An 18,697-nucleotide genomic window follows, 5' to 3' on the forward strand; every position below is an offset into this window, starting at 1 on the left:
TCCCTCCTGGCAAATGGCTGCTGGAGGTGGACAACCCTGCACGAATAAGAGGATATGGACAAGGATAAAGATAAAAAAATATTGATCTTTTCCAAGATCTTCTTTAAGCAAAACACGTTATTTTTTTTTTTTTAAAAAAAGATTAAACGATCAAGAGAACTTATTCTTTCTTTCTCTCTTTTCTGTCCAACAGCTGTGACTGTAACTCCAAAGCTGCGACAGTTGGAGTTCAGTATTGGTAAGTATCTAATCATGCAAAATGTTATACTTTTACATAACATGCATTATGTGAACACATACTAGCAGGGGTGTCTAAAGTGTGGCCTTATGTCGCCTGTCGGCACATGCTGATTGTGCTGAGGAAAGATGTTTGCTGACGTATAAAACTCTTCTAACAGTGGAAAACGTTTGGTAGTATGACACCAAGAAGTATCTGTTTTATAAAAAACACACTTTTTTTCTGATGTCATAGTAAGTAGGACCAAAAATATACTGTGACTTTAACTCATAAGAAACTTGGCTAGGAACGAATCCCTCGTATGCAATTCTTGTTGCAAAGAACAGTTTATTGACCAACAAAATGAAAAACAATTGACAACAAGCAATTAGGAAGCAATATGCAGTTTAATGAGGCACATTTGCGAGGCACTTTGTGTTCAATTTACAACGATTTGCAGATCTGTTTCCTATAAAAATACAACTGCTGCATGTGGCAAATGATGGTAGCATTTTCATGAACTGTCTCTTGCACGTACCAGCGTGAAGTGGGAGTTTAGAAGATGATTCAGGAGCCTCAACAGGAACATTTTAGTGTGCAGTTGCTTTGGTGGTTTTGTGGCTAGGAGTGGATGCTGGTGAGGCTCGAGATCTTAACGTTGCCATTGTTCTCGCTCTAAAGGAGTTATTCTTAATTTGCTGTGATCCAGTGGGACCTGAAGAACGTCGAGTAACCCTCAACTTGTGTCAACGAGTCCTATTATACGGCTCAAGTTGGATTGTTTTTGTTTTTATGTCAACTTTATGTCAAAGCTTCAGCTGCTTGTCTTTTTGTAACAGCTATAAAATGCATTACAGACCTTTTTGTTTTCCAAGCCCCTGCTATCTAAGGAGGGAATCTTATGCATGTGTTTGAGTTTTTTCCAGCTCTTATTAAAACTCTGGGCTCGTATTTGTGAAAGAGCTGCAGCTGTTCCATATTCCACGGGGGTGAAAAATTAGTATAATGGGTCTTAACTGTTTTCACTTTGTGTGTGTGTGGTGTGGGAGTGGCAGCAAACCTCCTCAGTAACATCACAGCCAATTAACATTTAATGAGATAACTGTAGGAAAACACATTTTTTACTGGAACAATGCTTTGCTGTGATGGTGATGATTAAAAAGGAATTGTTCCAGTTTTGCATATAAATTTCAGCTTATTTGTCATAAAAAACCTTGTCTGTCTAAATGGAAACAAACGGAAAGAAGTCTTTTTAAAATAACTTCGATCACATTCTGTTAGTTTTTACAATTTAAACGACACCATTTATCAAAAAAAGAAAAAAAAGTCTTGCTTTTTATTTTTACCTTTCATCAGCCTCTTGCTTTGCTTTTAACCATTTTCTGTTTGAGTCCCATTTGTAGTGTAAAGTAAAACTAAACGGCTTCGCTGTCCATTGTAAAGCAGATACACAGTTAAAATAATGCTAATTTAGCTAGTGATGCATCTTCAAATTACCTTTGTGTAAGTTAACTTCAGTTAAGCAGAAACCTTTGGAAATAAATACAGATTTAAATGAATAAATGTGACATTCTGCACATTTTGCTTGTTTATGTAACTTTCTGTTTCTAATAGTTACAGATTTGTTAAGCCTAAAATAACTCTTAAGGAACGAACTTGAATGAAGTTGAAATCTATTCATGTGTCTTCGGTTCAAGGAAAAGCTTCGATCAAAAAAACGGTTTGAGGAAACGGTTTTCTGCAGAACAGTCTTTAGGCCATTAAAAGATGGTCAAAACATCTAAGACTTGGTGATTTTTAAAAATTAAACATGTTTTTCTTAATGCAATACAGTTATGTCTAAAATTAGAATAAAAATTGTTTTTGACAATGACAAAGTTTTTTAAGACGTACTGGTTTTTGCACTGATAAAAAAACTCAACTTGACATTTTTCACATTTTTTGAGGTTGCAAAATCTAACTATGTTTTATTTGAATTTACACCAGCTACAAGTAGTTCATAATTTACAATTCAATACATGATTTCCATAGTTTAAAGAAAATATAACATCTGTGTGGTATATATTTCAATTTCTGTTTTCTTATCCTTCTCCCATGAAGCCCAGATTATGGAAGTCCCAAAAAGATGAATAAAAGTTAATGGTTGTAACATAAGAAGATGTGAAGAATCATTTTTCACATCACTGCAATTTGAAACACTTCTAGCAGTTTTTGCTAATTTATGCCAACAGTATTTCCACTTTTCAGAGCAAGATTTAATTATGTACCAAAGTACTTCTGTCAGATGACTGCTGAATTTCTAAGGCAAGAAATGCATAAAGATCAGAATATATTTGAATCAAGGGATGGCTGCATTTAAAAAAATACATTTGTTGTTTTCTAACGCAACCTTCCTGCTCTCAAAGGAGTTGAGATACTCATTGAATTTATATCATTTCATTTAGTTACATCATCTGAAAATGTCAAAGACAAGCTGCTGTGGAAGAAGCTCAGATTTTTCCAAGTGAGGTTTCTTTTATGTTATGACCAGTAAATTCTGGTCTTAACTGCAGTCGATAATTCTCTCAGCGTCTTCACTTTAATGAAAATAAAGAGCTTGCTTCCCAGCTGACGACTAGTTGGAGCGAGACAGAGACAGAGAAAAGCTCATATTAAAACAAATGTACATTAAAAATGACAGGTATTACAAATGTTGGCAGTAGGTTTTAGTTATTTTCGTAGGAGTCCACAGTTTTCTTGCACCATGTGTGACGGTGAATAAACAGAATGCTGTTACCGTAAGTATAAAGGAACTAATGTATATGAATTACAACAGATTTGGCTTGAAAAGATAGTTTGTAGTTGTTTTTGTATCAGATAAGACTGGTGTAAACTTATTAGTTTGAAGAAGAAAATAATAAAGCATTACCTTTGTATGCAACTACTACTGTAATATACATAATTGGATCTCCAGTGAAAAACGAGTGTAAAAGCTGAAAGACTGCAAAACTATATCTCTCATATGGGTTAAAAAACCCAAAAACAAATAAAAAACCATAATTGTTGGAACAGCTACTCATGTGAAGGTTTAAGTGAAGCATTTCCATGTACATCTATAATCCTCACCAGTCAAAACAAACAGAAGTTATGCACTGACATGTCTATTTTTATTTTATTTTACGTTTTTCAGTTAACTTTAAGCTGTAGCTGGGACATCTTTAGTGTTACATCACTGCTGCTCTGTGATTAAATTTAGTAAAAGGGAAAGATTTTCCATCATCAAAGTCTTTGTTCTTCTCCGATTAATGATCCTGGTACTTTTCAGCAGAGACCAAAACATTTTTTTTGTTGCTGTTGTTGTTTTCATCTTCCCATCCAGGTCATTTAAAATTACCCACACTTAAAATTATACAAGGTAAAGTTCATTCAAATAATTAATAAGTTATTGTGATAAATTACATGAAATATTAAAAGCATCAAACGCACAGAGCTTTGATTTCTGAAAAGCGAAAAACAAAAATAAATCAAAACTCTTAAACAAACCTTTACTTTACATAGTGTTCAAATCTCTTCATCTTTGTCCAATGTTTTCAATATCAAAAAAATCAGATTTTATTGGCCCAAGTTTTGTCACAGATTGTTAATAGATTGTCTGTACTTTGACTGGGCCAGTCTAATACGTGACCAATACTTTCAGGTTTTGCTATGGTTTGGTTTTCTTGTGGAAAACCGACATAGTGATCTGATTGAAGCTCATGCTTGATGTTTCTCCTGCACAGCTTCATCTGACACTCTTCTTTCTATACTTCCACAAAAGTCAGATCTGTTGGCTGATTGACTAGATGTCCTGTTGACAATGTTTCTCACCTTATTGTGGATCTCTGGATTTCCTCCCTTGGATCACTTCACTGCTTCTGTGATTCATTTCCTCCTTGCTCTGTGAATTTAGATGGTAGGTTTTGTGTTTCTAGGTTTGCATTCATGCCAAACTCTTTCCATCTATAGATGAATCTATCAGATTCTAAGGTTGGAATATTACTTTTTAACCTAATTCTGCTTTAATTTTGATCTACGCCACAACTTACTGCTTTGTCCTTTAGTGTTGCTCATGACTAAAATTCTGCAGCAAACTTCTGAGTTTTTCACAGAACACCTGGATTTATAGGGAGATTAAATCAAGCACAGGTGGACTAATTAGGTGAATCCAGCAGCTTGCACTGTAATTTATTAGCAGTATCAGATTTGAGGGGACTAGATAAAAATGTTTCTCAAATTTCAAACATTTCTTTTCAATATTTTGAACACAATAATTTTTGCTCCACTTAAAAAAAATTATGTATTACTTGTTGTTTGTCTCTCACGTACCGTCCTGACACACAGATGTAGAAAAATGTCATAAATGTCATTTCCCCCAGACTCTTAGACAAAATGGTGTGCAGATCAGAGCAGAGGCACATTAGAGGATAATGTTGTTGAATTGATTTAGGTGATGAATTCTTATCATGGACATGAATCATTCTGGAGATGAGCATGTATTTATCCCATGCAGTAACCCCCATGCTCCTCGCTGCCATTACACAGCATTCAGATTCCTTCTGCAGGTCACAGACGCCTCCTGCATTAAAACCCATTGCTTAAAAATTCATCTTGAAAGACGTCAACGTCTTCCAATCAGTCTGAATAAATACTCTGCAGTAATTGAAGTCTCCAAGGATGGGCAAACATTATTACTCAAATTGAACAATTGTTGTGGTAATTTGGGAATCAGTTCCGATTTACTTTGGCAGTTTGAGTAACTTGACTGAAATTGCCAGTCGCGACGTTGTTGAATTAATTTTCACCTAAGCTAAGGAAGGCAATTCAGTAGTAATCAACAGAAGGATCTGCAAATGTAATTTTCTTGAAGGCACTCCAAATTTGTTCACTCCTTTTTTTTCTTGCTCTCCAATCCATTATTTGAATCTGTGACATTTTAATGAGCCATATTCCTCCTCCCTCCACCCATGTTTCTCCCTCATTACCTCCACTCTCCCCCCTCCATTTAGACTTCCTTCCTAAATCTCTAAATGTTTCTCTAGGGGACTCTCTTGTCCTGTCTCGTCACTCTCTACACTTCCTTTTCCTGCCTCCCCCACCTACAGTAATAAAAGTGCAGAGGTTTCAACAAAACGTCACATTCCTTTGAGAAAGCCATTATTGTGGTGTTTAAAGGGGAACCGCTTCCAGTTTTAATCTTTAAATCTGCGCCCTCGATACTAAAACACACAATGTTGATCACTGTATGTTTAACTTATTATTCCAATGCTGTTATGAAACTCATAGGAGACTCAGTGCTGGTGAGGAGTGGGGATGAGCTCATTATCAGAACAAATATGGTGCTTTATTAAGTCCAGAGGACTTGGCTTCATCTAAATATCAGCAGCTAGGGGGAATGAACTGGGAGTCCTGAAAGAAACTGGTTTTGGAATGGGCATATTAATCATCTGGAATGGCCAATTTTCTAACCTTAAAATCCATAAACTATGAATAAAAGCTGAGTTTGTGCCAAAGAACAAAACAATTTAAATAAACTCTACAAATTCTGCCAGGAAGGGTGTTTAGGCAGAATTTTGCCAGAAGCTTGCTGATGGCTACAAAAAGCATGTAATCAATGTGCAACCTGCTAGTGGGCATTTAGATCAACATTACTGGAGCTGTATGAATATTTGAACCTTTCTGTGTTATAACAGAATCATTCGCATTAAAATCAAGCTTGTATGTCATATAATCATTTTGACCCTTTGATAAAAACACTTCAAATGCATCAATAAAAGCATGAAATACAGTTAGAACCATTCATGCCTTTTACTGATTGTATGCAAACTTTTGATTAGCACTGTAAATCTCCTGTGAGTTTCCTGTGAGAATTGGTAAGCAACTTGTCTACTGTGTCCCTCCTTTGTCAGTTTTTATTTTTAGCCGATCCCTCTCTGTGCATGCTTTATCACAGAGCAACCAAGTCTAATGTAAACTCTTTTTGTCACTGCAGTAATGACAAAGCAGCAGCTGAAACACAGGCTGATAGATGCTGCTGCTTTCAGCTCGTATGAACATGGTTTTTATGTGAGCAGAAATGCCTTTTATCTCCTTCTGCATAAGCAAATGTCAGACTTCTTTAATGCAAGTCCAAAATTCCTGCTGCCTGGAATGAAAAGGGGGAATATGAAATTAAATAACCCCTAAGAGATGATGCATGAGATCTGCTGAGCTGCAGGATACCTAACAGGAATCTCCTGCAGCTTCCTTTTCACCAGCCGCTGAAATAATCAGATGCTGGATGATGCTGTCTTAAAAAACTCTGGTTTTACAGTTATGGCCAAAAGTTTTGATACTTATACAGTTTCCATACTTTGGAAACTTTGCTGCTATAGGCGTTGCATTGAATGAGCTAAAAAATATTTTTGGGGGATTTTTTTCTTTTTTCTATAGCAAATATTCTATAAGCTTAAAATATAACTTTATACCAGCAACCTATCGACTTTATCATGTACTCCAGTGTAAGTACTTATTTACACAAATAACAACACAGACCAATAGCACCAATAGCACAATAGCACCAGCTCCATGCATTTTGGTTTGATGACTTTGATATATAATAATATTTTATATAATAACGCTGCATGCTTGTGCTAGATGACATTCAGGTTTTCAGAAACTGCTGATCTACTGGGATGTTTTACACACAATATTCTCTCGGATTTATGGGGAACGATCCAAAACACGGTCGAAAGGCAAATGACCACTTATTCCAACAAATGTATGCTAATTAATTAGCATCTTTGAATGCACAACACACTGAAGCTTGAGGTACTCTTGTCAGCTAAAAGGTGGAAACTGAAGCTACAGTTCGAACAGGCACAACAGAAATGGACAACAGCAGATTGGAAAAGCATTACCTGGTCTGTAGAGTCTCTATTTCAGCTGGGGTCAGAAAGTGGCGCAGACATGAAAGCATGGATTCATTCCGCCTTTCATTAATAGGTTAGGCTGCCTTTGGTGGTGTAATGGTCAGGGGGATATTTTCTTGACACACTTCGAGCATAACGCAGCCTACCAGGGCTGCTCTGGGTTTGTCATTACGGTTTAGTTTTATTTCCTGGTGACTTTTCCTTTGTCTCATTTAGTGAGTTTTAATTATTTTTTTGAATGTATTTCCTAGTTTTTTATTAATTATTAGTTAAATATTGTTTAGTTTTAGCTTATTTTTTATTAGTTATAGTAGTTAGTTTTTCCATTTCAGTTAAAAATGTTTTCTCAAGTTCAGTTTTGGTTATTTTGTTAGTTTTAGTTAACTATAATAACCTTGCAGCATACCTGAGAACTGCTGCTGATTATATCCATCTATTATTATATACACATTGATGACCAACACAGTAATTCATCATGTCACAAAAGTCAAAGTATCTGAAAGGGTTTTTTGAAACTGACAGTGACCTCACATTGCTTCATTGGCCTCCTGGGTCACAAGATCAGGTTTGCATTTTAGATGTGCAGCCAGTAAATCTGCAGCCACTCCATGATCCTGTAAGATCAATATTGTAAAAACCTCTGAGGAACATTTGACACCTTTTTGAAGATATGCAGAATAAATTTAAGGCAGTTTGAAATGCAAAAGGAATCCAAATCCATCCTTCAGACCCACAGGAAGACCCGGGACACCCTGAGGAGTTCTCAGCTGGGCTGGGAAAAGCTTGGGATTCCCTCAGAGGAGCTGGTCCAAGTGGCTTTGAAGAAGCCTGGTTCTGTTTGAAAGAACTCAGACTGGTAATGAAGTAGAGACATATTTTATTTTGATGATTTGGCTTTAACACATGAAGATTTGTGGCTAGTCGCACTCTCATTGCTCGGTTTGCATATGTATAACTGCCAACTACTTGCAGAAGAGACTTTGAAGACAGCAGGGCTGTCAAAGTTGTTTAATTTAATCATTTAAAGTGAATTAAAAAAAAAAACAACATTTTGGCTTTGTCATTCCCTAACTGTCTTTTTTTTAACTTTATTTTGCACATATCAGATATTGTTATTTTTACATCTTCTGTTAGCTTGTTGTTTGTAATTATCACCGCAGCATGCAGAATTAGATGGCTACAATCATTGATGCAAAGTTAATTGAAACCCGATGAGGCAGTTCTGTTTGTACCAATTTACACTAGATCTTACAATTACAATTTACTGATTCTTTTTCTTTACTTTTTTTTAATTAAAAAGTAATGCGTTAATCTCAGAAGGTGAAAGAAGTTTCAGATTTCATCTGACACTCATTTTCTCTGCAGGACCTATCCATATTTCATTTATTCTCTGTCAGTGCTTTCCTTGGTTTTGTGGATAAACACAAGGAAATAAATCAATGCTGCTTTAAAATGAGTCAGTGGCTCTTAATCCGGCTTCTGTAGATGTAGAAGTCTTTTCTATCTTAACAGGGGGAACCATTCACAAATGGATCCGTATGAAAGGACTCGCTGCAACATGAACAAGCTTTCAAATGATCCCATCATGAGAGTGGGAGTAAACAGGTTATGCTTTCAATAAACAAATAATCAGTGAGCGAAAAGCTAAAGTAAATTGTCAATCCAACGACAATGACAGAGATAAGGTGTTAAGTAGCTTAAAATATTCTGATGGAAAAGATAACATTGCAGACACAACGCCCCAAACAGCTTCTCTTTCTGCATATTCTGTGGTTAAACTTATAAAGGTAAATGGAATCAGAGGAGCGGTTAAATAAGACCTTTATCTAAAGCCTTTGAAGCTTATGCAGCTCCCATTGAACTATTTTGCCACTTTGCAGCCAAAAGATTAATTATTGTTTAAAGAATGTTGTGCGATTTTGGACATATTTCAGATCACATGACCACAGACTATAGAAGAGTGGAGACACGGTCAACAGTCAACCTTTTTCTGGACGAGGACTCTGACTTCAGGCTTAGAGGACTGACTGTCATCATAGCTGCTTCACACTCAAACCATCCTGGGACATGCTGAAGGTCTTGGCCTAAACATGACGTCTTCCATACCAAGTAAAGATGTACCTTGGAGGCTTCAAACCAGACACCCTCCAACCCAAAGTTGATAGTTATAAGAAGTGTGGGTCAGAGTCCAACCTACCCTGGGAACAAGCTCAATATTACCAAGAATGAGAAGACAGATAGAGCTTTGGTTATTCAAGGACTAAGTAGCCCAAACAAGCATCCATGTCACCCCATACATTGACAGCACCTCCTTTAACTACCTGGAGGGACAAAGTCATGATAATTTTTCAAATCCAGTGGACATGCAGTGCACACTGAAGGTATTCACACTTCACTTTTTCCTTATTTTGTTTTATGTTACACCCTAATGACCAATATTATGACAATATGGAAAAAAATGTGAGGCAAGTTTATTAAAAATAGAAAACCAATAGATTATATCCACAACCTTTGTTAAATACTTCATTGACCCACCTTTGGCAGCAATTACAGCCTCAAACCGTTCTGAAGCTTAGCACATCTTTCTTTGGGCAGTTTGGCCCATTCTTCATTTTATAACTTGTCAAGCATCTGTGCACAACCATTTTCAGATCTCTCCAGAGTGTTCAATTGGATTTAAGTCTGGATTCTGGCTTGGAGACTCCAGAACAATCACAGCGTGGTTCAGAAGCCACTCCGTTCACAAACTAAATAGCCTCTATTTGTGTGACACTTCATCAAGTGCAGAGGATCCTACAGTCAGTCATTTATGCACACATTCACCAAATACACACTCTGATGTTAGGAACATACAGTACAGCCACAGCTTCTGACAGAAGCAAGGCTGCCTTACACCACCATCAGCAGGCAAAGCAGGTGAGTTATGTCATTGTGCCCAATGACATAACAACTGAGACAGATGAAATGGAGGCTGAAAGGAACTTCTGCCACCATCACAACTGTCACTCCATCAACAATGGTGCCTCAATAATGTCCAATGACTTTCAGGCCAAATCTGCTACAAACTGTATTTGTAACAGAGGCTCTCAGCATTCAGATTTACATCTGAGTCCACAGAACCACAGAGAAACTTTCCAAAATGTGAGTAGTAGATCTATCAAATCAGGCCTCCACCAGCTTTTCCCCAGTCACACTCGCCAATTCCTTGTGCCTTACCAGATCTTTCCATCACCAGAGCCAGCACATTTAAAAGCTCTGCCCTCCCCTGTGTCTAAGAAACTGCAGAGACGGCACTCTGCTACATCTGATAGTACAGAATATCCTTTCTCTAAAGTTATTATTCTTTTGATTCTGTCCATAATTCTCTCATGGGATATCGTCCATATCTCAGACTTTTACTACTTTTTGAGTAAAATTTACTGTCGGCTCAACAGTAAAAAGTTTTTATGAATGTTAGTAAGACTTTAATTTATTGCGACAAACTGAGTTGTGGTATTTAAATAACTACAGGTCTCATGATGAAACATTCCCTGAAGATTTAAATGAATTAGTAGATGTGATTTAGTTTAATAGAATCCAAAGTCCTTGTGGAATTGATGTCACAGGATTTGAATGAAGACGTTTTTACTCAGCAGACTGACCGTTGGTACAATTAGCTCCTTTGAGAAAAAAATGATTAGGTTATAGACTATGTTTTAAGATAAAGTACATAATGCGTTACTAAAATTTTAAAAAATACTTTTGTGTTTACAAGGTAATTACTAAGATCCTATGAAACTAAAGAGGAATCTTATCCTTCATAAGTAAAGATCTTGGGATCTGCAACTTAAGAGTAAAAATTCCAAAAATTGTCTAAAAAAATAAAAACATGTAGAAGGCATACCTTACAGTACACAGGGACAAGTTTATGCATTTTTGCCATTTATTTCAAAGGCTAAAAGATAAAGACACAATGAAATGGAGAGAACACACCGTTGGGGGGCGCGGATGATGATGATGATGATTCTTGTGCGGGAGAAGATAATCCTCCAGCCTCACCTTCTAATCTTAATTCTTATTTTGTTATGATCTTGGTAAATGTCAAATATATTTTATGTGCCACATTATCAGAACTTCGTTATCGAGATGTACAATCTTATTCAGTCGTGACCAGAAAAGAAAACTGATAATGCTTAAGGAGGAATCAAACTAAACTAAAGAAACTTATTTACCTTTTCACTCAACTTTTCTTTATTTGCCTCAACTGACAAAAATTTATTAGCAACTTAATTTGTGAGGATTTATTTTTAGTTTAGTTTTTATAAAAGTGAAAGATTCAAAGAGGCTGTAAAACTTGCCTGGGTTTTTTTATAGCTCTGCTTTTTTGTGGTAAACTTGTAAGAAATGCTAATTAAATTCTGGCTTTATTTGTGTTGCTGTTCTCATAATAACCAAGGAAAACAACCCAGCAGCAGAATCAACTTTCTGTTCCTGTTGGATAATGTGAAAATCTCGTAGTTTTCACGGTAGATGAAGATTGATTTACCAGTTTGCAGAGTTGTTTGAATATTGAGTAAATGTTAAAACTGGGTTGTTTGCTGCTTTGTACAATGTACAAGAATTATATTTGCATAAATGATAAAGAGACACTGCATCATGATTTAACTCAAATGAAACGTTGACGAGTAAATACAAGCACCTTTTTATTTTTCCAGAGTAAAGTGTGGAACAGAATGGGCTCCGACTGCAGATCAATAACTGGACAGATGCCAGAAGTTAGGCTCAGACAAATAAAATACAGCTTTCAGATCAAATCCAAGCACTTTACTGGGGAAAATGTCTTTTATACACTTAGGGGACTATGCATAGATGCCAATTAACACAAAAGAATGAGAGACATTAAAAGTATCTGTCTGAATGTCAGTGTTAGCTGTTCATATAAATACAGGAGTCACATCTTCCTGCTTTTGTGTTGATAAGAAAAAAGCGGTAACCATAGAAATGACCATTTTCCCTATTCAAGGCTTCAAGTTTCTTTCACTCTTAAGATCAGTGAAGTAATTTAAATCTGACTTTAACAAAGAGATTACAATGCTTGGTCTTGATGGGATCAGTAGGGGTTATTTTGTTCAATGGAGTTTTAGTAAATAATTATTACCAAGTTCATTTTGCAGTAATGACCTTCAGGATTAAAACACAAACTTTGAAGCACGATAAGTGAATTAAGTCTCTGGGCTACCTTAATTTGCTGTTACACTCTTACTCTGAAATATGGCCAAGATCCATGGCAGAGGAAATGGAGGCAGAAGAAGAAGCAGGAGACGGAGCCAAGGCCTCCGCCAAGCCAGAAACAACAAACTGTTGGGATGCCACAAGCGGTATAGACAATACATTTATACAGAGTAGCATAACATTGTCATCTGGCAAGTTGCATGGACACCAAAGAGATTTTGGAAGACGTTGTAGACAATTGTTTGACCACTCTTATCACCAGAACTCTGAGTACACTGTACTGAGTCTATCTAGAATCATGCAACATTAGGTTTCTTATAGCTCCTTTGTTCCTGAGTCTGATGCCCCATTTGAACCTCAGCTTTCTGTTACAGAGTAATAGAGCTAAATAAAGTTGACAACAGTTCATCAGCCTGTGTGAGTTAGAGGAAATGAACTGCTGATTAAATGACTCATTAGAAGCTTATGAATAATATGACATTCATGAGAACGATGAATTCTCATAGTGCTACTGTAAGCACTGGAAGCATCTGGATAAAGTGAGTCAGGGATTTTTGTAACCTTTAAGACATAAAGTATAAGAAAATTTGCAAACTTTCTTAGAATGTAATTCTTTGCACAAATGATGATGAATAAGAAGTTATTGTTAGTTGAAGCATCTGGTTTCATTGGCGGTTTATTGCACTTATAGTTAAATATGCACGTTATTCATAATGCTGTCAGTTTTCATGGGCTTTGGGGCGTTTACCGAAACATTTGCTGCAAACAGAGTTAATAGATGCAAAATAAAAAAGCTTTACCCCCACATTTCAGCTGTTAAGTAAATGAGTTTGGATTTTCTTTCTCTTTCTGTAAGCTTGCAGCGTCTCTTGGTGGGACTTCTTCCTCACCAACTCGCTTCCTCTGGTATGGCGGCTGTGACGGCAGTAAAGTCTGAGGGTTTAGAGATTAGGGTGGAGTTTAGGTTCGGGCCTCGTCGTCTCTGAAATCTGAGCGACAAGCTGCTTTTGGTGTCAGAAATGAAAGCCATAATAAAACTGATATCTCACTGCCAGGAGGAGCTCTAGTTGTCTGGCTGCAGGTGCTGATGCAGCATTTGTGTATCTGTGTGTCCACGTATTTTTACTCATTTCTCCAAACCTTTATTGTGTTTTTGGGGTTGAAATCTCTACATGCAGACTGTCTTCCTCCTCCTTTGTGTTGAAGCAGATTTCTAGCTCTTAGTCATGTGATGCTTAATCTGACAGAAGATTATAATAAACTACTGTTGGCCTTCTTTTTTTATTGTGTTTATCTACAGTTATTCCGTCATTTCTTGTCATTTGTGACAACACTTTGTGTGATTCTTCTCTCTTATGCATGCATCATAAAGGATTATCTTCTCATCTGTCACTTACTTCTTCTTCTTCCTCTTCTCTTGATCTCCTCTCTCTTCCACCTCTTGGCTCTCCTTCCCTCCCTCTCTTCCTTTGCGAAGCCTGTAATGATCTGGCGGCCTCGGGCAGAGACAGGAAGCCCAATGCTTTGGTCCAGGTGGCTGTCATAGATCCCCAGAAGCAGCAGCTCGTCTTCCACGCCTGCACAGAGATAGTGGAGGTAAGCCATGGAGACACACATACACACACGCACCTACACACACACAGATATCCATTCACCATCTCCTCTCTGCCTGTCCGTAGCCTTTTGATGTTTGATGTTTTGCGAAGTCGTTGGGTCTCAGTTGCATTTCTCTCCATCTCTGTCGGTTCAGCTCCTCATTTTGGCCATATCTTTTGAGTTTATGTAATATTTTTAGGGCCTCAACTCACGATTGTTTTAGTAATTAATTAATTGATCGATTATTCTCAGAATTAACTGATTTATCCGTAATTCGAAGCGGATTAAACTAAAATTATTCCACTCGAGGACATATTTAAAAAGAAGGTGTTTTTTTCATGTTAAACGCAAAATGTTATACAGTTTTGGCTCATTTACTGCCCTGAGCGTGGTATTCTTTCAGCAAATGGCCTTTTTTTTTAGTTTGTGTACTCCAGTTAACAACTAATCAATTACTAAATTAGTTGACGATTATTTCAATAATTGATTCATCACAATTAATATGATTAATAGTTTCAGCCATAAAAATTTTAGACAAACTTCAGTGTATTCAGTTGGGATTTTAAACCAACAAAAAAGTAGGTCAAAATTATGAGATGGAAGGAATCATTTAAAAAAAAAAAATTTTCATACATAAATGCGTTGATCTAAATCATTCCAGTGTCGCTGTATGTTCAGCATTGTTGTCCTGCTATGCAAAGTGAACCACCACCACAGTAGATTTAGAGCTATCTATCTTCCTATGACTTGTGACCAACTTTCCTTTCCCTGCTGAAGAAAAGCAACCCCGCAGCATGGTGCTGCCACAACCAAATTTCACTCCTGTATTCAGTCTTATTTATGTGCAGCCGTTCTTCAGTGCATAAAGTCGTGGTCTTGCAGTCCAAACACTGTGGATTTAATTACAGCTTAGTTCATAAGTCAATTCTTCCATTGGAGCTGTGCATCTCTGCAGCTCCTCCAGAGCTGCCATACTTGTCTCCTTGCCCACCTTCGTCACTTTAGGAAGACAAAGCTTAACGCTTGTAATTATGGTTTTAGAGCCTAACTCTGTTCCTCTACTTGATCTTTGGCCTTTATGATGCTGTTTGCTCTCTAATGTTCTCTAAAAAACCTCTGAGTCCTGAACGAACCTGCTGGATTTCTACTGAGAACTTTAAACATGCGGACATTTGAATGACTTCTGAATCCGACTGGTTGCCTTAAATTTTATTTCGGGGTTTTGGAAGGAAAAAATAAAACTACACACTACACTTTTCTAAAGAGGTCCCACAGGGATATTGAAGGAACAATGAACAAACTTTCTCTCTTAACAGATTGACGTCAATCCGTCAGAAAAGCAACGAAACGATGTCTGTATGTCAGAACAAACTGGAAATCTCACTCAATTATGTTACATATTTCCATTTCAGCAAGCATTCAGTTATCTGGGATCTTTTCTCATGCATACTTATAAAATCATGCATCATTTTCCTTCCACTTTGCTGTCAAGTTCTGTCTTATGTAGTTCTGTCACATAAAATCCTAATAAAAGGGACTGAATTTCTTTGGCTGTAGTGTGACAGGATGGTTCCGCTTTAGGAAAGCACCGTGTGCTGCACATGTGGATTTGACTGGGACACCGCTACATACAGATTTCATGCCTGTTAGCCTCTTTCAGTGCTTCAGTATGACACTGTTGCTGCTAAGGCAAAAGCCACACGTGTTTTTTCATTTTTTCTTTCATGCAGCATGCAGCTGCCCCCCGTCCCACTGTGGAGAACACACACATACACACACACACACACACACACACGCGCGTTCTGGTTCCTCCTCTCTCATATGAGCGCAAAGTTTCCAGATGCATGAAAGGGAGACACTATTTTCTTCCTAATTCAGTAAAGCTTAATTAGCATAGCCATCTCCTTCAGAGTCTGATTTCAGCTGCTTTTCCCTGGCGCTCAGGGAACAGCGGCGAATGTGTTTTTCTGTTCATGCGTGTGTGGAAACACAGGATGTGGTGGGATACTGTATGCTGGCTCAGACAGCTCCGCAGACACTGAATGCCACTGGAGTTCTCATTTCATGGCTGTAATATTCTGGATGTGGAGCAGGATTTGAGAACATGGACTGCCTTCGACTTCACAAAAACAGGGTATGTGATTACTGTCTGATTTTATCAGGGTTTTGCTACCTACTAAGGATTTTCCTAGAAATTGACTTTGCAGTGTGAAAGTTCTCCCTAAAAAACTGATGATGATCAGATTCAATATCACAAAATAAAAATATTCTGCCTCTCCTGAAATTCTCTTTTGAAGAACATTCTGGAGATTTCAGAGGAAAGTTTTAAGTTTCATTTAGATATGTTTTCCATGGGATATTATTTACAGTTTGAACCAGTCAGAGACGTCTGAGGGCTTGTGTTTCTGGGCAGATCCACTCTAGCTGCGGTGCCTGCAGACAGCCCCACTGCCTCTTGTGTTCCTGCTGTTGTCACATTCCCAGGATGCCTAATCTCAGCAGCTGCTGTCGACTTTGCCGGATACTTGAGCACTTGGCTGCTGGAAAAGCTTCAGTATTAGTCACATTCATGTGATTGGCATATTATTGGGAATCCACTTTATCTGATTTATTAAGATTTAATTTAGAAGATAAATAATGGAAGATGCCAGCTGCTGCGTAGCTTTCTCTTGTCTCACTCATGAACGCCAAGCTGGAGCTTGGAAGGAAGTGAACAAAACTTTCCCTCAGTTTGAGTTTAAAGATGTCAGCTTTTTGTGTTTTTATTTACATAGTTTGACATGAAAATCAATGTTCTCAGTGTTGAGGGCATAATTCACATTAAGTCCTAAAACATTTCTATGAGAACATTATGTAATATCACTGGTTTATCTAGCATATAACAGTTGAGACAACTTTTGGAGAAAATTCCAAATCAAAGTGATTTTTCAGTCCAGATTTACCTTTAAGTGCAGGAGCTTTATTTTAATTTAATGTCACATTTCCAACCTCCAATAATTACCGTATTTTCCGCACTATAAGGCGTTCCTTCAATGAATGGCCTATTTTAAAACTTTTTTCATATATAAGGCGCATAGAATAGACGCTTGTTTGGGTTGCCAATTTGTTCCGTACTCTATTATTACACATCCACATTTATAAAAAAAAATTGTCCCCGAGTACTTTATATCAGTGCTCCCCAAGCCCCGGTCCGTGGACCAATTGGTATGGGGCTGCGCAATAAATAATGAAATATTTCCGTTTTATGTATTATTTGAGTTTGGAGGATCTTTTATTTTGAAAAACCTTTAACCGGATTCTCTCGGTTACTTGCGCGCCAACACTGAGCCCACAAGCAGCAAAATGAGTAAGAAACAGATCAGATGTCTTTGGAAAGTTTCTTTGCAAAGGGGAAAAGGGCCACAGAAGAGACAGGAGAATGGATTTATCCCGGACCGGTAGGCGAGTCCCACATTACAAGCCGCTCTGCGTAACATGCGGCGACCGGCTGCTAATGAGGCAATGAAGCTTCAAGCTGCTTCGCCACGTAGAGACCAAGCAGGCTGTGGATATAAGCAACACTTCTGGTGTCATTGTCTCTCATCACTCCCAGATGGACCCGTCTCGTTGCAGAGAAACAAGCTCAGGGCTCCGTTAGTCATTATCGTGAGTTAAAGTTTTCACGAAAGTAAAATGTTCGTTTTTGTGGCGCATCTGTATCTTATTTTGAAGGGATATGTAAACATTACCATAGCGACCAGAGTCAGAGAGCGTTTGGGCTGCGGTCGAGAGGAGATGAGTAGAGCTTGTGAGTATCAAGTCTGGTTTGACAGCAAGATTTAAGAATTGTGGGCTGATTCTCCAAAACTCTGTGACCACAGAGCTGATAAAAGAACAACAGGTTTGATCGGTTTGTGTGTCCAAGGCAGGAGCAACACGAACCGATTCCAGTCAGAACATCGGGATTCCAGAAGAAAATTCACAAAACTCCCAACATAACATACGGGAATTTAGAATAACCAAACACGGATGACGATGTAGAAGCAATAGGACTAGGATGTAGAAGAACAAAAAGAAAAGGCGGTGGATAAAAGACGACGGGAGCAGCCGCTCCATTTGCTGCACTATGATTTGGAGGTAACTGTGTTTTTTCATGGTTAACATTTTTAACTGAATAAACATAAACATATATAATAATGACCTTTACATATAATAATAAACATTTCCACATATCATCTCCGATATCCACCGGACTCTCAGTTGCGCGATATGTCGACATGTCAGCTGTTTGGGATTCCCCTCTGTTCTTACGTCACCGCGCTTTCTGATTGGCTACCTGTCACATTCAACATTGTATTCTCATTCCCAGACAGGCTGCGATAAAAAGTCCAAGACAACCCCAAATTGGGTATATTCAGGTTTTAGCGGGAACACCAACACCGCTTTATCTGATGGTTCGCCTTATAGTGCGGAAAATACGGTACATGTATAAAGTGGGAATATTGTTTTCAGTGAACATGGATTCTGCTGTGGGACTTTCTAAAACACTCACAGTGAGGCCAGTCCTCGTTCAGCAGTCCCTCCGAGCTGCAATCAGTTAGTGCTTCTGTGTTTGAATTGCAAATGAAATGATCTGTTTTCATTTCAAATCACATTTTTCTGTTTGTTTGATCTATTTAAATTGTTAAAGTGGATTACAGAGATGTTTGTTCTTTAAAAGTGCCTTTTGCAAAACACTTTATAGGCTGGATAAAAGGCAGTTGGTGTT

At 37.7% G+C, this 18,697-nt stretch overlaps 1 protein-coding gene across 3 annotated transcripts in view; it reads left to right on the forward strand.

Moving 5' to 3' along the window:
- inpp4b (inositol polyphosphate-4-phosphatase type II B) overlaps positions 1-18,697 on the forward strand; it is a 196,599-nt gene that overhangs the window by 14,886 nt on the left and 163,016 nt on the right. For 2 of the 3 annotated variants that reach the window (XM_008419948.3, XM_017306762.2), the window contains exons 2-3: positions 194-238; positions 13,832-13,950. In XM_008419948.3, coding sequence (XP_008418170.2) covers positions 194-238; positions 13,832-13,950 — 164 coding nt within the window. Of the gene's footprint in view, positions 1-193; positions 239-13,831; positions 13,951-15,983; positions 16,085-18,697 lie in introns of those variants that run through there. The other variant, XM_017306767.2, reaches the window with a different exon arrangement.

This window comes from Poecilia reticulata, chromosome 1, assembly GCF_904066995.2.
Source record: "Poecilia reticulata chromosome 1, P_reticulata-male-v2, whole genome shotgun sequence".
NCBI lineage: Eukaryota > Metazoa > Chordata > Actinopteri > Cyprinodontiformes > Poeciliidae > Poecilia > Poecilia reticulata.